This window comes from Delphinapterus leucas, chromosome 13 (genome assembly GCF_059928025.1).
Source record: "Delphinapterus leucas isolate spDelLeu-1000000601 "Yukka" chromosome 13, BTC_Dleu_Yukka2, whole genome shotgun sequence".
In the NCBI taxonomy this organism is placed as follows: domain Eukaryota; kingdom Metazoa; phylum Chordata; class Mammalia; order Artiodactyla; family Monodontidae; genus Delphinapterus; species Delphinapterus leucas.
Window position 1 is genome coordinate 72,391,830 of NC_143141.1, and position 21,590 is coordinate 72,413,419.

At 42.9% G+C, this 21,590-nt stretch overlaps 2 protein-coding genes across 10 annotated transcripts in view; one reads left to right on the forward strand and one right to left on the reverse strand.

Annotated features, from left to right (window-relative positions):
• BABAM2 (BRISC and BRCA1 A complex member 2) overlaps positions 1 to 21,590 on the reverse strand; it is a 462,266-nt gene that overhangs the window by 18,740 nt on the left and 421,936 nt on the right. Inside the window, exon 13 of one of the 9 annotated variants that reach the window (XM_089923330.1) lies at positions 8,012 to 8,176. The exons of 7 other annotated variants lie outside the window; for them this stretch is intronic. In XM_089923330.1, the coding sequence (XP_089779456.1) occupies positions 8,128 to 8,176 (49 nt within the window). In that variant the 3' untranslated portion in view covers positions 8,012 to 8,127. Of the gene's footprint in view, positions 1 to 8,011; positions 8,177 to 16,642; positions 17,167 to 21,590 lie in introns of those variants that run through there. One more of the 9 variants, XM_022574184.3, reaches the window with a different exon arrangement.
• Positions 16,272 to 16,717, forward strand: LOC111174939 (serine/arginine-rich splicing factor 5-like). Its single transcript, XM_089923331.1, is given in 2 exon segments — positions 16,272 to 16,341; positions 16,344 to 16,717. Coding segments are annotated over 2 exon segments (414 nt in total). The 5' UTR covers positions 16,272 to 16,286; the 3' UTR covers positions 16,703 to 16,717.

Consider the following 21,590-nt stretch of genomic DNA (forward strand, 5'->3'; position numbering starts at 1 on the left):
GCAAATTTTATGTTAGAATCTTGTTTGGACTGGCACCAGGGGAAGAAGATTAAAAAGATTAGTGCTTCCCTAGTCTCTGCAGTTTTCAAGGCTTCTTCCTGTTTTTCTCACCATGGCCACCAACCTACCTTGCCACTTTGAGCTATCCTGCCCCATCTCACTGCTCAGACTCAGAGACAGGCAAACACAAACAGCAGGTGGGGTGGGTCCAGGCAGCCACACAGGTTCTCAAGGCAGCATCCGGCTCCCTTTCCTACCATAGTTATCAAGCAGATGAATCAGTGTCCTCCTCCACGTGGGTACAGATGGGTGTCCCACCTTGAACCATGCCACTGAATTCAGTCAGGCCTAAACAGCTGGGGTGTCTTTTTACCAAAATTGGTGGACACCAAGGACGCCAGAGCCCTCAGACCAATAAACGAATACAGACATACAGCAAAATAAAACTATACAAACACAGCAGAATAAGCCCCCTCCCTTTGTAGATTTCAGCAACCTCAAGGCGTGCTTTGCATTGTAACTGCTGCAGGGGAGAGAGAGGTCCCCTTCTAGTTAGCCCCTTATTAGGTGCTTCAGGAGCTTGTGCTGTAAAAGAACTGCACGAGTTCAAAAGTCATAGAAAGTTGGATTTGAAAACCCTAAAGGTCATCTAATCCAGGGGTCAGCAATGTTTTCCTGTAAAGGGCCAGACAGCAAGTATTTTCAGCTTTGCAGGCCATATACCCTGTCTCTGCAATTCAACTCTGCCCTTGGAGTGACAGCAGCCATGTGCGATATGTAAATGAATGGGTGGGGCTCTGTTCCAATAAAACTTTATTTATAAAAACAAGCAGCTGGCTAAACTTGCCCTGGGGCTATTGTTTGTCAATTCTTTACCTGTCCAACCCCTCTATTTGCAGAAAAGAAGTGAAGTGGCTCCTTCCCACTCACAGGACCCACCTGAGACCATCCAAGACCAAGACCCCGGGGAGGAACAGAGATGCTGCTGCAGGCCTCAGAGCCACCAGTGCGGAAGGCCAAAGTAGCCACTGGGATAACTGGAGATTTTGACTCACACATTCAAGTTCTCCAGAGAGGACTAAACTACAAGTGGAAAATCACAGGTTGAAATCTAATGGGATTGGAAAAGACAACCCACATATAGAGCTTGGCTTGCAGAGATGTAACCATCGGTTATATCCTCATAAGTATATGTTGCTAATGTTCATTCATCAGTTAAACTCAGGCACTGTCTTAAAATGTCTCTGGTGAAGGGCTGGAAAAAATGGGAAACAAGGGCCTGGAAAGCCACTGGCACTTGCCTGTGAACAATATGAGAAGAAAATAGCAACTTCATTTTTTCCAGTCAGCAGCTAGTCAAACATCAAACAGTACAGAAATGGTCAGAAAGGACAGACGCTCTCGTCCAGAGCCGAGAACAGGTTGTTTCGGCTGTCAAGCATTTTCAAAACAAGTTTTCTTGGTCTCATGACAGCCTGTGGCAAGAACAAGCAAAAAAAAAAAAAAAAAAAAAAAAAAAAGTGGAGGGCTTCCCTGGTGGCACAGTGGTTGAGAGTCCGCCTGCTGATGCGGGAGACACGGGTTCGTGCCCCGGTCCGGGAAGATCCCACATGCCGCGGAGCGGCTAGGCCCGTGAGCCATGGCCGCTGAGCCTGCGCGTCCGGAGCCTGTGCTGCGCAAAGGGAGAGGCCAGAACAGTGACAGGCCCGCGTACCACACACAAAAAAGTGGAAGACCCCCTGATGGCCTCTCCAGGCTTCCACGTGGGCCGGCTCTGCCCGCACGGCCAGGTTTGCTTTCTGAGTGCATATAAAGCTGGTCTTAGGGCTAATGCCACCTTGCCAGTGACACCACTGAGTAAAGGGCTCCTCTAAGAACTCTCTGGCATCCAGATAATCATTCTAGTCTGAGGGGAATAGGTCAAAGGCACTTTTAAACCCAAGGGTGCTGTACTGCTCCAACCTACGCCCTGCTTTGTTTTAATTTTCACCTCCTGTTACGTGGACAAATTACTCCTCTGAAAGCGAGGTTAAAAGCCCTCTGCTTTGAGATGGATTTTTCCATCTCAACCGCTGAACACTTGGTCAGGGTGGGGCAAAGGGATCAGCAAGGAGGCACTGCTGGGGAGGAGGGCGAAGATCAAGCTGGTCTAGAAAATGCCATGAACTCCGTACCAGGAGTGAACTTGCTCTTAGGGGCAGCAAGCATGAAGCTGAGAGCGGCAGCGCTGAAGGACATGCAGCCGAGTGGAGATCTGGAGATGACAGTTGTCAAGTAGTCCAGAGAAAATGTTCACCAGTCAACCAAACAAGTGTGTTGGGAATTCTCAGACCCCCTGAATTATTACAGAAGAACTCAAGGTAGTAGACCCAGGCTGAAGTTCAGACTCAAATTCTGGATAGCTGTGTGGCCTTGGGCAAAGCACTTCCCTTCTCTGGGTCTTCTTTGTTTCACTTGCGTAGTGAGGCAGCTGGACTGTCCTCCCAGCTCCAGTACTGTGGTCCCCAGACTCCCCAGAGCAGGGAGCATGCGGTCAGTTACTATCATGCCTGCTCTGGCCATCTCAAGTCACTCACGCCACAGGGACGGCTAAAGTCGCCACTTTTAGCAATGTTCCTGGAAGAAGCTCTATGAAAGAGGGCTTGCACTTATTCCATGAGACAAGTTATCAGACCACAAAGGCTGTCTTCATTCTGCCAATTGTCTGTGAGAATGTTCTGAAGAAAGAAGGCTGGGGAGATGTGAAGGCTGGTACAAGACATCCTGCCCCACTTGACCTCTGCTCCCACCCCAAACACACACAGCGGGACCCATCAGCATATACTGTCTCTACCCAGGAAGTGATTTGAAGGCACTGCCGAAGTCTGCTGAGCAGAGCCTTTATTACCTGAGGGACGAGACTAGAAGATGGGGGGGGGGTCCCCCTCCCCAGGAAGGCGGACAGATTGTTCTGACCGATTCCTGAGCTGTCCCTCCACAAAGGATGCCCATATCAATTTAAATTTCAAATAAACTTCAAATAACATTTCAGTGTAAGTATGTCCTAAATTTTGCATGGGATATACTTATACTAAAATTATTTGTTGTTTATATGGAATTCAAATTTAATGGGGCAACTTGTATTTTTAATTGCTAAAACTGGAAACCCTAACTCTGGAGAATAAGAGTCAGTCTCTTGGGTATTGAGGTGGCAAAGAAAAGGTGGAAGGGCCCAAGACAAGCATTCCTTTATAGTGGTGCACAAGTGTGACCACAGATCTCAGTTTTTACTGCCTTCCTTACTATTTCCAAGGCAAGAAGGCTCTATTATGCTTTATATATCTATGCCAAGGCAGGTCACTGTATCAATATGTAATCTGCTAATTTAAGAAAAACCTTATTGCCTACAGAAAAGGAGATCAAGTGTCTTAGCACAGCAGTTAATAATAAGTCACCATTAACTGAACATCAACAATAACCCAGACATTTTACAGTCATTTTCCCACTTAACATTCACAGTCCACTGTGAGAGAGGACTGTTATCCTCATGTACAGATGAGAAAACCAACTTCCACAGCGGTAACAAAATACTGCTATCAAGTGGTAGAACCAGGATTTGAATTCTGGCTGGTCTGATCCCAGAGCATCATTCCTTCTACCGTGCAGAACTCTGTTACCTGCCTCTTTTCTTTCCTTCTCTCCTGCCTCATCTACTGCTGCCCTCTTCAAAGGAGACTGGCCTACCTGGAACCCCATGGTTCCCGGCCTCTGAGCCTCTGTTCCCTCTGGCAGGAGTGTCCTCCCTCCATCTCTGCACATCAGTTCCTACCCACCCTCTAGAGTCAGCCACCTCAATCTCAGGAAACAGACATCATCTCTCCTCGGGACTCTGACTGCATTTCCCCTGCATGTTGTACATGCTGCTGCCTGACAAGTTATTTATGTAGAATTTTCATCTCACCTCTGGTCCAGTGAAGGCAGACTGTGTCCCACGCATCACTTAACATGGTGCCTGATACCTACTTTGAATTCAACAAATATTTGCTGAATGAATGAATAAAAGAATGGGAAAAATGCTGGTGATCTGGGCAGGACCTAATCAAAATGACTGCCACTACAAATCCACACTGGGGCTCGCCAAACCTGAGTGCTGACCGAGGCAGAGAACCCAGAGACTCTGCAGTTACGGACAGACAGCTGAGCTCACTTGCCTGGCAATTTTGGGATAACTCAGGCAATCAGTCTGAGGAAGAGTGGCAGGGCATTCTAAGAGCAGAATGCCAGTCTAAAAGTTGGGAAACCCAAGGTATATCCTCAGTTCCTACACTAAGTTACACTGTGACCTTGGACAAGTCACTTCACTTTGTGGGGCCTCAGCTTCATCACCTGTAAAATAGGTGTCACGGCAGTACCTGTCTCATAGGGTTGTTACAAGAATCACAGGAATTAAAATATATAAAGCATTTACAGCTGTGCTGGTGCAGTGAAAGCCTTCAATGCATATTTATTATTATTATTGTCTATAAGGTGATCAGGAGAGACTGGTTGATCCATTATCACTTATTCTCAGAAAGAAACAACATAGTCTTGCCTTTACATATACGTTCCCATAAATTTCACTTTTCTGGGCAACTGAAATAATGACAATTTAAAGATTATCCGATCCCCAAAATGATCAATAATGGAAAATTTTGGTCTTCTAAATTTGGTTTTTAGAAGAGCTTCCCACTTTGCAATTTTGACTTGTACTCAGTGTGCTGAGTAGTTAACGTCATGGATGCCCTGTCACTGGAACAGAATCTCAACCAGTGATGGACGGTTCCAAAAATCAATCAGTGGGCTTTGTAGCTGGGACTCTTCACAACAGGTGGATGAGTTTTAGCACCTGGAGGGCAGCAACCCTGTGTGTGTGTGTGTGTTGTGGTCCCCAGTGCTTTGCACATACTCTGTATATACAGTTGACCCTTGAACTACATGGCTTTGAACTGCATGGGTCCACTTAACCACGGAGATTTTTCAATTGTAAATACTACAGTACTACACAGTCCATGATTGGTTGAATCCACGGATGTGGAGAAACTCTGGATACAGAGGGTCGACTGTATGTTATATGTGGATTAACCCTCGCATTGTTTGAGGGTCAACTATTGTGTATATAGCTCTTAAATGTTTGCTGAATGAATTACTAGCAATAACTTCACGGCAGAAGCCATTGTTCCACTTGATCCTTATAATCACGGCTGCTCTAAAGCCTGTTCTCCCCATGGCCATGGCACTTCTACCTGGCAACCCAGCCCTGACCATCCAGGGCACTTTTTCTCCTCAGAAGGGACTCTGGATAAGAACTACCCTAGATCACTCCAGCCTCACTTCTGCTTTCTTGGCTTCCATTTTCCATTAGGCATGACTAAGTGCCAGAAGTTCTGTCTGGGAAGATAGGAGTCACTGGAATTTTTTGTCCTCTGCTTGATTGTGCAGCCTTCCTGCTGGTTTGGAGGCAGCTGTGAAGCAGTGTCTTTCCTTTGGCCTGCTCCATTATCATACCCTTTTTCTTCCTTTGCCCACTGATTATAGTAATAAGTTCAGCCACAGGAATGTTCACCTTCCCTTAAAGGTACTCAGTGTCAGGTCTCCATACGCTTAGGAGAGCTATTTCTGCTCAAGAATACCTTGGGCTTTCCCCGTGGCCACAGCGTCCCTCAGCCTGCTGGGTGAGCCACTAGGAAGAAGGTTCGATGCCCGGCCACCCCAAGGGAAGGTGGTGGGTACGTGGATGCAGGCATGCTGCCCTCCAGCCCTTGACAGCCCTGTGCTCTCCTGTGAGCAAGGGAGCGGGAAACAGGCAGAGTGAAGGCGAGAGGCCAGAGGCGGCTTGGGCCGGCCCTGGACCAGCGATCGGGTAAAAGGGTTCTCATCTTTGTACTGTATGGCCTTGAGCAAGTTCTTCCAGGAAATGAAGGTGATGAAGTGAATGTCAAGTCTATGCCAACCACTGTGCTGAGGGTTTTAAATACACCAATCACTCCATTTAATTTCCACCACAATGGTTAATGCTGACCATACTCAATTTTGGTGGCACTAGATGATGCCTAAGGCTCCTTCCATGTTCCACGTCCTGAGACTGGCCCCTACTGTCACACTTACCTTCCTAAATGCATCCCTGCTTGGTCACCCAACCTAGCTCTGCTATTGGCTGTGGATTTTGGAGGTCACTGGCATAGAGGTTACTATATCTGCTCCCTGTTTTTGCTCACCTCTATAAAGCTGTGACTTTAACAAGTCATGAATCTAGTTCATGTTCACAGGTGGTCCCTGCGCTGAAGGATCTGACCACAGACAAGACAGAATCCCATTTCTGCAGAAGCAAGGCCTCTGCTTGTCACTAATGATGTGCACAGATTTTTAGATGGTTGTCCTTTGATGCTTCCCCTATTTCTAGAATGCATGCCTTAATGAGAAATGATAGAACCATGCGGCTTGGCCCTCCTGCCTTGGCTGGACTCCACATAAGCCCTGAGCAGCCCCGGCGGCACCTGTCAGAAACCAACACGCACATCTGAACAGTCAAGCCTAATTCCCGAGAAGCTGTTTTAACTTGACATCTGAAAAAGTATTACATCTAGAAGTATTTTACTGGGTGTGTGTGTTCAGGGCATATGTGTGCACGTCCCACAGCTGAAGTGTTCTATAAATATTAGATACGGGTTGTACAAAAAAACATCACGTACGGAGTGTACTTAATTCCATTTAGCAATGTTTTCAATTTGTGTCTGACCTCTGGCGACAGAGATGGAATTTTGTCAACACGAACAAAAAAGTATGCTAAACTACCTTAAACACAATTTTCACTTAAAATCCCAGAAATACGTTAGAGCTTAGTGATCATGAGCTACTAGCCCAGTACTTTCAGACGAGGGTACTGAGGCCCCGAAAGGTGAAGTGTCCTTTCCGAGTTCACACAGGAAATTAATAATGGTGTCCAAACGAGACCCAGGTTTCCTAACTCCCAGGCTGTTATTCTCTGCATTTTCTTTACTTACTGTACGTTTTCCCTTCCAACCGTTCAAAGGCAACTCCGATTCCATGAATAAGCGTGTGTTTCTACTTTCATATACTATAAAAATCCAAAACCAACTCCCCTATTCCTTCCTTTCTGACTTTATAGGACATCTGTCTATTTTTCCAAGAAAATGTAGGGTTGTAACTCACAGACAAGGAAGTAGGTGCACTTGGTTATCATGGACGTTTTCCCATCCTGGGAGGGATACCCAAGCCTGAGCTGATCAGTAGCTCTCACAACACCACAACTAAGTGAATTCCCCCAACTAAGATGCGTTCATCTCCCAGTTACTCTGCTGTGTGCAGCTCCTTCCGGCTTGCATGACTGAGACCAGAGAGTAAAGCCTCACCCTGTTTCCCACTGAGGAAGCAGCATGGACAGGGGGTTCAGTCCTGAAAACAGCCCTCAGAGCGGCCAAAGAGTGGAATCAAAGGAAGCCAGGAGCCCAGCTGGAGGGCCTGGGAGGGACGGCCTGAGAGGTCCTGTGGAAGGAGCGGGGAGGCTGCGCGGGGCTGCGGATGCTCTGTGCCTGGTACAGCCTGGTCTGCACAGGCTGGAAGTGTGGTGAGCAGCCCACTCCAGGATGAGGGCTGTATTAGCAGTAATTGATGGCCGTGCTTTTTAATGGAGCTTATCATTTCACAGCAACAGATGTCAGGTTCTAATAAATAACATGTTCTCTCTGCCCTACGCAATTTGGAGAGGATGCCTGGATGCCAGGCAGATCTGGAGTCCTCCCCGTCTCTGTTGCTCTCTCTTCTGAAAGAAAAAACAAACCAAATCCCTTGAAGATACTTTTCAAAATGATTCTCTGCGAGAGTTCAAAGATCCAAGAATTTCATGGTATTTATTTCCTTTATTTTTCTCCTCACAACTTCTTTCTCTTTAAACCCTAGGAGGGATGGGTCAGCTTGTGAACACAGGAACCCGGGGCGCGTGGGGGAGAGGAAGGTTTGGCGCCCTTAGCCTTCCCCAGTTCCTCGGGAGGCACCATCACTGGTTCCTCTCCTGTCTTCTACGGGTGCTCTCATCCCCCAAGCGAGGCCAGCCTGGGCCTGGAAAATTCCCTCTTCTCTCTTGAGGGGAGTTCAGCTGAGATGAGGTTGGGAGTTTTTAGAGGGAACTATTCCTAGGAAACTCAAGGCAAAAAAAAAAAAAAAAAAGAAAGAAAACCTATGAATCATAGCAGCAGCTGGGCTTGCAGGCTCTGCCACTGAGGTCTGAGCTCCGATGGGCCCCGTGTGGCCAAGCTTTCTGGGAGCCCCAGCCTGGTTGCTCTGCCTAGCTCGGGGCTCTCCCTTCCATTCCCAGGACGCTTCCTGCCCAGAATGGCTCAGTTCTGCAGCTGCTCCCCTCGCAGAAAGGCTGTGAGGGTGAGCAGTCAGTGGCCACAAGTCTTACCTTCCTGGTCAACCCCTACCGTGCCATATGGGAGTTCCAAAAATACAGTTATAAAGGGGAGGGATGGGCGGGGGGGTTAGTGGTCCTGGGAGAGGGAGAGGGCTGCAACGTCCCCGTCAGGGTTTTCCCTAACATAGAGCGATGACTGGATACCTGGGCCCCAAAGCTGGTTCAGTCAGCGTTCCCTCTGGCCAGCTTACCAAGCACAGGGACTGCAGAGAGAGGCCTGATGCCACAATTAAATCTTACCAGGAGATGTGAGTAGGCTCACATTATAACCACTTATGCTTCAAGATCACCCTTCCCCCCACCAGCCCTACCCTGGTCTTTAAAGAATTCTCAGGCCTCAGGGCTCCTGCAACCGTACTGTGAAGTGCCCTCTTAGGACTGGGATTTCCACGCTGTGCTCCATGGCATCCCAGAGGGGCCCCGGAGGCCACAGTCAGGGAAGGGATGAGGGACACATCAGGTGGGGACATCTAACCCCCTTCTCTTGAGGAGAGAAGATCTGTTTTTACCTGTTTTACTTAGAGGGCTAATGCATAAGACTGGATTGAAGCATTTAGCAGCTAATGAGAAGTTTGAAGGAAACAGTGTCTTTGGGAATACTAAGGTATTAACGATGAAAAATAATTGAAATAGCCCAGAATGTACAATTTTTAAAAATTATTGAAAGAGACAGTTATTCTGCAAAGACAACAGAATGACAAATAACAGAAGTATGCACGGTGAAGAGCCACATATGGGAAATTAGGGATTGCTTTGGGAGTATCTCGATAAGTTTCTAAATAAGAAAATAACATCTCTTTCTGACATGGAGTCAAGAGGGGAAACAAAAAAATGTTTTAGAAGGTTCATGATGAATTGCTTGCATGTGTTGACCGAGAAGCTATTTTTCGAACTATTCCATTTATATAATGGATTTAATGTGTGACAAGCCACTGCAGTAGGTGGTTTTAGGGTTCAATGCTGCTCTGAGAACATACTCAGGCCTCTAGGATCAACCTAATGCTTTATACAATGAAACTCAGGGAAAACTCACTCCACCTATTCATAGATTTATCAAACTAGAAAGCATTATAAAAAATTATCTGATTCATTCATTTAGACAGAGCTAAAGCTATGTATAAGATACCAAGGTAGGTAACGAGAGGGTTCAGTTTTTTTTTTAAAGTGATAGTTGGTTTTATGTAGATTATACAGTTGAAGGATGGAGGTTTTCCACCTTTCAAACTGGCTGTACTGGCACCAAGAAGACACAACCATAGGGGACAGCAGCCATGGATGGAGCAGCCTAGAACTTAAGAATCTCTGGCCAAGTCACTGAGGTTTGAGGGACTGTTTACTCGGTTGCATGCAAAGCTAGCAGTGCTGACTCCGCCATCTTTTAATTAAAAATCTCTGTTTTTTTCTCCAGGTATGATGACGCTGAATTCTAACATTTACTGAATGCTTATGACATGACAGATCCTATGCTGGACAATTCACCTACATTACCCTGTGTAGTAGGCAGAATTCTAAGATAGCTCCTAAGATTCCTCAGCCCCTGGTGTACACTCCCTGTATAATCCCCAGGACCGTGAAAAATGATGAATTTCATTCCTGTAAGTGGGTTATGTTACATGGAACCAATGGATGACGTTAAGGAAGGGAGATTAACTGGTAGGCCTGACCTAATCAAATGAACCCTTTAAATCAGAGACTAGATGTCAGTGACACAGAAGTCAGAAATTGGAAACATGAGTGTTTGATGTACTACTGCAAGCTTGATGATGGAGGGGCCCACATGGCAGGGAATGGCCTCCACCTGACAGCCAGCAAGGAAGCAGGGACCTCAGTCTTACAACCACAAGGATCTGAACTCTGCCAACAACCTGAATGAGCTTGGAAGAGGCCCTGGGCCTCCGATGTGGTAACGGCCCCAGCCAACACTTTGATTTTAGTCTTTTGGGACCCTAAACAGAGAAGCCAGGAAAGTTGTGTTGGATCCACAGAGAGTGTGAGATAATAATTTGTGCTGTTTTAAGATATAAAATTTGCAAATCAACAATAGAAAATCACACACCCCATTTGATATTCTAAACTAGCTTCACCATTTTATAGATAAGGAGACAGATTCAGACTATGAATTTGCCTAAAGTCACACAGCTAGTGATAGCAGAGACAGGTTTAAACCCAACTCTCTCTTGACTTTAGGGTCAGTGCTCTTAACTGCCACATGCATTTCCTCTCTGTATTTATGTTACTCAAATGCCAGGCCTCTGAGGAGGGAGGCTCAGAGAAGTGGTAAAGAGAATGGGAAACTTTATCTATCTGCCTGGGTGTGGATGTGCAGAAAGCCAGAATAAAATGGAGCATAATTTTTCTTTCTTTTCTAAAATTCTTTAGAAGTCAACTGACTATTAAAAGCCAAAGTAATAACATGTATTGTGGGATTCATAATATATGAAGAAGTGAAACATCTGAATATAATAGCACAAGAGAATTACATTGTTTTAGGTTTCTACATTATACTTGAACTGTTGTAATATTAATTCATGGTAGACTGAGATAAATTAAGAATATATTTTAGTGTGTTAATAACTAAAATATGATACACAGAGCTATAACTAAAAGACCAATAGAAGAGAGAATGGTATACTAAAAAATACTCAAATAAATCAAATGGAAGATTTGGAAGGGAAGAACAAAGGGATAAAGAACAGGGGAAATTAAACAACAAATAGTAAGAAGATAGACTTATACCCAACCAGCTCATTAATTATATGAAATATAAATGAATGAAATACTCCAATTAAAAGGCAGAGATTATCAGACTAGATTTAAAAAACCAAGTTACAAAAGGTTTCCTTGACATATAAAGGCACACATAGGATGAAAGCAAAAGGATGAAAAAAGATATACCAAGCAAAAAGTAGGCATAGGAAAGCAGGAATGAGGACGCAGATGTAGAGAATGGACTTGAGGACACGGGGAGGGGAAAGGGTAAGATGGGACGAAGTGACAGAGTGGCATGGACTTATATATACTACCAAAATAGATAGCTAGTGGGAAGCAGCCGCATAGCACAGGGAGATCAGATTGGTGCTTTGTGACCACCTAGAGGGGTGGGATAGGGAGGGTGGGCGGGAGACGCAAGAGGGAGGAGCTATGGGGATATATGTATATGTATAGCTGATTCACTTTGTTGTAAATCAGAAACTAACACACCATTGTAAAGCAATTATACTCCAATAAAGATGTTAAAAAATAAAAATTAAAAATTAAAAAAGAAAAAGAAAGCTGGTGTAACTATATTAATATCAGACAAAGCAGAATTCAAGTGAAGTAGTATTATCAGAAATAGCGAGAATCATTTCATAATGATAGAATGGCCAATTTTTCAAGAAGACATAACAATTCCAAATATGTATGTACTTAAATAACAAAACTTCAAAATGCAAAAAGCAAAAAATGACAGAACTAAAAGGAGAAATAGACAAATACAAAATCATAGATGGAAACTTTACCACCTCCTTTCAGTAACTGTTATAATAATAAACACAAAAAATAATAGTAAGGATATAGAAGATTTGAATAACACTAACAAGTAATTTGACTTAATATGTATATAGAACACTATATCTCAGAACTGCAGGACACACATTCTTTTCAAGTTCACATGAACTATATCAAGATGGACTATATGTTGGGCCATAAAACAAGTCTCAACAAATTTCAAAGGATTAAAATCACACAGATTATAATCTCTGACCAAAACAGAAATTAAACATCAGTAACAATAAAACATCTAGAAAAATCCCCAAACACTTGAAATTCAAGCAGCACAATTAAAAATATCTCATGGTTCAAAAAGAAATCATAAAGGAAATTAAAAATTTTTTCTAACAAAATGATAATGGAAAAGACATACAGATTGCCAAGAAGCACATGAAAAACTGCTCAACATCACTAATTATTAGAGAAATGCAAATCAAAACTACAATGAGGTATCACCTCACACCAGTTTGAATGGGCGTCATCAGAAGATCTACAAACAACAAATGCTGGAGAGGGTGTGGAGAAAAGGGAACCCTCTTGCACTGTTGGTGGGAATGTAAATTGATACAGCCACTATGGAGAACAGTATGGAGGTTCCTTAAAAATATAAAAATAGAACTACCATATGACCCAGAAATCCCACTACTGGGCATATACCCAGAGAAAACCATAATTCAAAAAGACACATGCACCCCAATGTTCACTGCAGCATTATTTACAATAGCCAGGTCATGGAAGAAACCTAAATGCCCATTGATGGACAAATGGATAAAGAAGATGTGGTACATATATACAATGGAATATTACTCAGCCATAAAAAGAAACGAAATTGGGTCATTTGCTGAGATGTGGATGGATCTAGAGACTGTCATACAGAGTGAAGTAAGTCAGAAAGAGAAAAACAAATATCGTATATTAACGCATATATGTGGAACCTAGAAAAATGGTACAGATGAACTGGTTTGCAGGGCAGAAATAGAGACACAGATGTAGAAAACAAACGTATGGACACTAAGGGGGGAAAGGGGCGGGGTGGTGGTGGGTGGTGGTGGGATGAATTGGGAGATTGGGATTGACATGTATACACTGATGGGTATAAAATGGATGGCTAATAAAAACCTGCTGTATAAAAACAAAAAAAAATACCAAATTTTGCGGGATACAACTAAAGCAAACTTTAGAGAGAAATTTATACCTTTAAAGGCTTATATTAAAAAAGAAGAAAAGAGGCTTCCCTGGTGGCGCAGTGGTTGAGAGTCCACCTGCCGATGCAGGGGACATGGGTTCGTGCCCTGGTCCGGGAAAATCCCATATGCTGCAGAGCGGCTGGGCCCGTGAGCCATGGCCACTGAGCCTGCGCGTCTGGAGCCTGTGCTCTGCAACGGGAGAGGCCACAACAGTGAGAGGCCCGCATACCACAAAAAAAAAAAAAAAAAAAAAGAAAGAAAGGATTAAAATCAATGATCTAAGCTTCTATTTTGAAAAAATTGAAAAAGAAGAGGAAATTAAACTGAAAATAAATTGAAGGAAATAATAAAGATAAAAGCATAGATTAATAAAATGGAAAACAAACCATGGATAAAATCAACAAAGTAAAAGCTTGTTTCTTTGAGAAGATTAGAAAAATTGATAAACCCCTAGATAGACTGTTTTTAAAAGAAAGGGAGAGGAAAAAGATACAAATTTTCACTGTAAGGAATAAAAGAAGTTATATCACTATAGCCCCCATAGATATTAAAAGGAAAATAAGACAATACCATAAACAATTCTATGCTAATCCATTCAACAACTTAAATATGATGGATAAATTTCTTAAAAAAATCCCACAACTTGCTACAGCTAACACAGGAAGAAATTTTTAAAAATCTGAATATCCCTATATTTAGTATAGACATTGAATTTTTTTCCCCACAAATAAACTCTACCAAACATTTAGAAAAGAATAATGCCAAACCTACATAAACTCTTTCAGAAAACAGATAAGGAAGGAAAACCTGCCAATTCCTTTTATGAAGCCAGTGTAGTGCTATTATCAAAGTCTAACAAGGACAACACAAGAAAGGAAATTTCAGACTAGTATCATCCATGAACACAGATGTAAAACTTTTAACATAATTTTAGCAAATCAAATCTAATAATGTAAAAAAGGATAAAATATCATGACTCAGAAGGGTTTATTTATCCCTGGAATGCAAGGTTGGTCTAACAGTCAAAACCTAATTAACGTAATTCACCACTCTAATAGAAGAAGAAAAGCCACAGGAACATGTCAATAGAGGCAGAAAAAGCATTCTACAGAATTCAACACTCACTCATGATAAAAACTCTTAGCAAAGTAGGAATATAAGGGAATTTCTTCAATCTGCTAAAGACATCTATGTAAAACCTACTGCTAACATCAATTTTAATGTGGAAATATAAGGCCAGGTGTCTGCTCACAGCACTTGTGTACAACACTGGACTAGAGGTCCCAGTCAGTGCAAGTAGGTTAAAAAAAAAAAAAAGAAAAAAGAAAGAAACTAAAAAATGTAAAGATTTAAACACTAGATAGAAAGAAGTAAAGCTGTTAACAGATGATATGACTATTTATGTAAAAAATTCTAAGAAATCTATAAAAAAGCTACTAGAACTTAGTAGGATTGTAAATTTAGCAATGTCACAGTACACAAGGTCAATACAGAAAAGTCATTTCTATTTCTATATACTAGCAACAACTGGAAAATAAAATCTGAAAAGCTATCATTCACAATAAAAGCAAAAACATTAAAAAATATCCAAGACTTCTACACTGAAATCTTAATACATTTCTGAGGTAAATTACAGAAGATCTAAATAAAAACCATGTTTACTGATAGGAAGAATTCGGTATTGTTAAAATGTCGATTCTTCCCTTGTTGACCTACAGATTCAATGCCATCCCAATCAAAATCTCAGCAGGCTTTTCTTTTGCAGGTTGGGGTTGGAAGTGGCAAACTTATTCTAAAACGTATACAGAAAAGAAAAGGACCTAGGACAGCCAAAACAATCTTTAAAAAGAATAAAGTTAGAGAATTTACATTTCCTGATTCTAAGAACCATTGGTATTGGTGTATAAACAGAAAAATAGATAGATGAAATAGAATATCCAGAAACAGACCCACTCATATATGGTCTATTTATTTATTTATTTATTTTTGCGGTACGCGGGCCTCTCACTGTTGTGGCCTCTCCCATTGCGGAGCACAGGCTCCAGACGCGCAGGCTCAGCGGCCATGGCTCACGGGCCCAGCCGCTCCGCGGCATGTGGGATCTTCCCGGACCGGGGTACGAACCCATGTCTCCTGCATCGGCAGGCGGACTCTCAACCACTGCACCACCAGGGAAGCCCTGGTCTATTTATTTTGACAAAGGCATGAAGGTAATTCAACGGGGAAAGAAAGGTTTTTTTCAACAAATGTTGCTTAAGTTAACCTGGAGATATATAAACAAAAAAATTAACTTTAGCCTCTACCTCATACCACATCCCCAAATTAATTTGAGATGGGTCATAGACCTAAATGTCAAACCAAAACCAAAGGTCCTAGAGAAAGACATAGGAGAATCTCTTCATGACCCTGTGGAAGGTAAATAATTATGAGGATACAAAAATATTAACATAAAAATAAAACACTGATAGGTCTTCCCTGGTGGCGCGGTGGTTAAGAATCCGCCTGCCAATGCAGGGGTCACGGGTTCAAGCCCTGGTCCGGGAAGATCCCACATGCAGCGGAGCAACTAAGCCCGTGCACCACAACTACTGAGCCTGCTCTCCAGAGCCAGTGAGCCACAACTCCTGAAGCCTGGGCGCCTAGAGCCCATGCTCTGCAACAAGAGAAGCCACCGCAATGAGAAGCCTACGCACCACAATGAAGAGTAGCCCCCGCTCACCACAACTACAGAAAGCCCGTGCGCAGCAACAAAGACCCAACGCAGCCAAAGATAAATAAATTAAATAAATAAATTTATAAAAAAAACTAACACACTGATAAAATAGATTTAATTAAAAATAAAAAATTTCTGCTCATCAAAAGATACTGTTAAGAATATGAAGAGTTGTGGAGAGACGTAGACGAGTTGAGTCCTGGTCTGCGGGGAGGCTGCCGGCTCCGTCGCAGACTACGGACCTCTCTGGGTCTCAGCTGCCAAAGATCCTGTCCGGTAGGTGAGTGGCTCACTTTGAGGGAAAGGCTTCTTCATGGCCGCTCAGATCGCGAGTGGTCAGGGCTGCCCTCTGTGCGGAGGATGGCGTCCAATGAGCGCAGTTTATTCGAAGAAGTACTAGCCTGACATGAGTGGCTGTCGAGTATTCATTGGGAGGCTAAATCCAGCGGCCCAGGAGAAGGATGTGAAAGATTCTTCAAGGGGTATGGACGAATATGAGATACTGATCCGAAAAGAGGCTTTGGTTTTGTGGAATTTGAGGATGCCAGGAATGCAGACGATGCCGTATATGAACTTGATGGAAAAGAACTCTGCAGTGAAAGGGTTACAGCTGAACACGCTAGGGCTCAATCTCGAGGCGGAAGAGGTAGAGGACGCTACTCAGACCGTTTTAGTAGTCGCAGACCTCGAAATGATAGACGAAACGCTCCACCTGTAAGAACAGAAAATCAGCTTATAGTTGAGAATTTATCTTCAAGAGTCAGCTGGCAGCCTATCTGTGTCATTGGCCTTATGACGAGGAGTGCCTGTGGGTTATCCTAATCGTTGTCTTGGTCGCTCTTGGTTGGGCCTGGTTGACTTTGCCAGTCAGCTCCTACAGTGATCAACTGGCCACCTCTAGATCTGTGTTTGCCGGTCTAGACGTAATTGGTGCACTTCCTTGAAGTGCCAGGTTGCAGTGATCCCAGAGCGTTGATAACGTGATCTGATCCCTAAGTTGAGAGCTGTCTTCCTGTAACGCTTCCGAATAAGAGGTCCTGGTCAAAAAGAGTTCAAAGATACAAAATTAGGTGGTCGTTGGAATCCTGATCGCAGTAAAGTGGTCCTTGGTGACTGCACAAGAGTAGAACATGTCTGCATCCGCCAGTAGTCTGCTAATAGGGAGGGCTGTGCGATTAAAGGCTTCCATCGATTGGGTAGTGTCCTTCAAGTGGGTGGTGAAGAGCCAGTTGGGCATATGTCATGAAGGTTTCTCCGACCAATTAATGGTTTGCTGCTTGACTAGCCTAGGGAAATAATAATAAAGGATCTCAAAGATTTCATGAGACAAGCTGGGGAAGTAACCTTTGCGGACGCACACCGACCCAAATTAAATGAAGGGGTAGTTGAGTTTGCCTCTTATGGTGACTTAAAGAATGCTTTCTGGAAAAGAAATAAATGGGAGAAAAATCAAATTAATTGAAGGCAGCAAAAGGCACAGTAGGTCACGAAGCAGGTCTCATTCCCGGACCAGGAGTTCCTTGAGGTCTCGTAGCCGATCTTGTTCCCGGAGTCGCAAGTCTTAGAGCCGGTCCAGGAGCCGGAGCCGGAGCAAGTCCCGTTCTGTTAGTAGGTCTCCTGTGCCTGAGGAGAGCCAGAAACGTGGTTCTTCAAGTAGATCTATGTCTCCAGCATCTGTGGATCGCCAGAGGTCCAGGTCCAGGTCCCGGTCCCGGTCAAGGTCCAGATCAGTTGACAGTGGCAATTAAACTGTAAATAACTTGCCTTGGGGGCCTTTTTTTAAAAAAAAAAATTTTCCCAAACCATGCTTGCTAAAAATTCTGGTAAGTATGTGCTTTTCTGTGGGGGTGGGAGTTGGAGGGGGGTTGGGTTGGGTTGGGCTGGGTATCTTTGTAGATGTGGACCACCAGAGGTTGTTGAAAACTAATTGTATTCAATGTTTTTTATAAGCCTTCTGCTCACATTTTTGTGAATGTCTGAAGTATACAGTTTGTGTATATTGACAGAACTCTTTTATAACTAAAGCAAATTTAACTTTTTTGTACTAGAAACATTTGAACGTTTTAGTTTCTGGTTATTCAAATATGTTGATACAGAATTAGTTTAATGCCTCACTTAAACTAATTAATAGCTTTGGACACTTAAAAGAGCTCTAAATTTGCTTGTACGTAAAGGCTTAATTTGAGTTTTCCTTGTTAGGGTCAAGGGTGTCCGTCCACCCACCCTTTAACAGCTGCCTGGCAAAGACGTTAAAGCAGCTGTTTGTTATTGATAATAAAAGATTATAAAACTGAAAAAAAAAAGAATATGAAAAGGCAAGCCATAGATTAGGAGAAAATATCTCTAATACATATTTCTGACAAATATATAAAGAACTTTTAAAACTCAGTAATAAATAGACCAACAACCGGATTAAAAATAGGCAAAATTTGAACAGACGCTTCACAAAAGAAAACACACCAATAAGCACATGAAATATGCTCATGATTAACCATCAGGAAATCAAAATGAAAAACACAATGCTGTATCACTTCATCCCCTATAGCACAGCTAAAATTAAAAAGACTGATAATACCGAGTGTTGGAGAGGATACGGAACAACTGGAACCCAGCATATTGCCGGTGGGAGTATAAACTGGTAGGACTTCGAAAAAGGTTGTCAGTTTCTTATAAAGTTAATCATACACATACTCCCAGGTATCTACCCACAGAATTGAAAACATATGTCTATTACAAAGCTTATATAAAAGTTCACACCAGCTCTATTCATAAAAATCCCCAAACTGGAAACAACCTAAATATAATATGCAGATGAATGGATTAGTACATTATAGTATATTCATATAATGAAATATTGCTCAGCAGTAAAAAAAGGAATGCCACAACAGATAACTCTAAAATAATTATGTTGAATATAAAAGACACAAAAGAGTACAATCTGTATTATTCCATTTATTAGAAGTATCTAGAAGAGGAAAAACTAAGACATGGTGATAGAAATCAGACAGCGTTGTCTTGGGGGTGAGGAGACTAACTGGAAAGGGGTAGAAGGTAACTTTGTCAAAACTCCATCAAAAGATACACATAGGGACTTCCCTGGTGGTCCAGTGGGTAAGACTCTGCATTCCCAATGCAGGAGCCCGAGTTCGATTCCTTGTTGGGGAACTAAATCCCACATGCATGCTGCAACTAAGAGTCCGCATACCGCAACTGTGAACCCACCTGCTGCAACTAAAAAACAAAGATCCCGCATGCCGCAGTGAAGATCCCGCATGCTGCAACTAAGACCCAGTGCAGCCATAAATAAATAAATAAATAATTGTTTTAAAAAAGATACACTTAAATCTGTCCACTTCATTGTATGTAAATTATAAGTGTATGTAAATTACACGGCAATAAATATCTTTAAAAGATATATGCAAAACCCTTGCCTTCAAAGGACTCACAGGTCCATTAAGGAAATGAGATGTATACAAAGACGTGAAAAAAATCAAAGAATAATACAAAAGAGATTTCAAAGCAGTATATGACCAACAGTCAACCAAAACTGGAAAGAGGGGAACGAGCTGCCTGCAAGTTAGCATGGATGGGAAAACCACAAGGAAGAATGTGGAAGAAAGGGTAGACCTGCAGGAGCAGAAAGACAGCAGGAGGAGAGCAGTGGGCACAGGCACCGTGGAACAAAGCAGAAGCTAAACCCAACGGTCTTTCACATGTCCACCCACTGACCGACCCTTCATATCAAGCCCATCAGTAGGGAGGAGTACAGTCTTGTTTTACACGAAGAAGTTCAGGAAGGTTAATAGCCCTGCCCAAGGCCACAGAGCTTATAGATTAGAACTTGTGATAGGAACTGGGGCACACATGACCCTGAAGCCTGTGCTCACCCAGCAGAGGGTAATTTACTTGTGAGGACAGAATTTGCTGAACAGCCACGAGCAAGAAGTACATGTCATAGGAAGAGCCCTGGCCAGAAAGTGTCCTTTCTGAATTCACATGCTTAGAATTTTGCTCTGCAGGAGGGAATAAACAGCTGACTCCACTCAAAGGGCTCTAGCGCTGTTCATAAACCGTGAGAGTGTTTATGTCCTGGGCAGAGCTCTCCAAGTGAATTATAGCCTTTTACGCACTGTGTACATACAATATTTTCAGCAGGGGGTGTAAGGAATGCTGCAGCTGACCTTTCTCTCTTTCTGTCCTGTCTCTCCACCTTCTCCACCAAACTCTGGTCTGTACTGCAGGACAGTTCTCTGGTTGTGCTTATCCATTACCTGGCCTTCTGACACAGCTCAGGGAAGTTACTCAGGTCAATTTAAGAAGGAGGTTTTAAACTATTTCTTCTTCCTAGCATGAGCTGCTGGCTTTCTCTTTTATTACATTTAAAATGGATCCATCTTCACTACAGTAGAAAGCAGACCTTTTTAACATTACTTCGGATGTTTTCTTTAGGCTGGTAAAGTAAAGCAAATGTCTCTTGCAACTCTGAACCAATCTGTTAAGATAAACAGGCTTCACTTACGATATTCCTATACTGAAATCATAGGCTTGCGGTCTGCAACTCCTTAAAGACTCAATTCATACATTCTAAAATGTCTACTTGAGAAGCGCGCGTGTGCGTATATGGATGCACAGACGGACACACACACACACACCGAGATAGCTTTGCTATGGAAACCACAAAAACACATCTGGTTCAGACTCCACAGCACATACCACAAATAACAGCCCATCTTCTAAGGGCAGATCCTATGTATACACAGGGAAAGCCCGGAGAATTAAACAACTGCAATCCCTCAAATGTAAAACTTACATCATAATCCCCCTTTTCAAGTTTATTTCAAGATAAGTCAGTCTTACTCATTGTTATTAGTTACATTTGCATATGTTTGTTATTTTCCTTAAATAGAATTTCAGGCTTGGGCATCACAGACAAAAAGGAATACAGGGAGGACGGGCACACTAAAGGTTCAGGTAACAACAGCTCTGGATTCCACATGTGAATCTGGGGAGGTCTGGATTTCTAGAGAAAGCTACTCTGTCATTATTTAAAATAGCCCCAACCCTGCTATGAGTGAAGGCCTTGTACTACAGAAAGTATAGATGTCAGTGGGTACCTGGGGATGGAAATAGGACCCAGGGAGGGGAAGGAAAGAGCAAGAAGTCTTACCAATCAAGAGCATTCTAGGTCTGAAAGGCCAGGTTTTACTAGTAGGTACTTTAAAACCGTCACACGTTTGATATGATAAAGGCTTTGATCTCTCCTGTTGGGCTATAAATTCCATGAAGACATGGACAATTTCTAATTTATCATTGTATCCCCAGCAAGGGGCACATTGCCTGGATCATGGTAGATGCTCAGTAAATACTGGATGAGCAATAAAGAGGATGCTGAATTGATATTCTTCATTTCTGTGATTCTTTGGATCTGATCATCCTTCAGCTGGGATCACAGGTGAGAGCACAAGGCTGTACGGAGTGATAAAGTAAAAACCACCTGCCACTCTTATGATTTAGTTTTGGAAACTATGGTGTTGATCCACTGTTGCTGCAATCTAGGAAGGCCATGGTTCATGAAGACTGGTGTTCCAGATACTAAAGTCTTACCTATAAAAAACTCTCTGCATTTACACTTACGTATTCCATATGACTGGTGAAAGCTTTCTACAGAGAGATTCATGTGCAATAGTTGTATCTCTAAATTCCAAGCTCC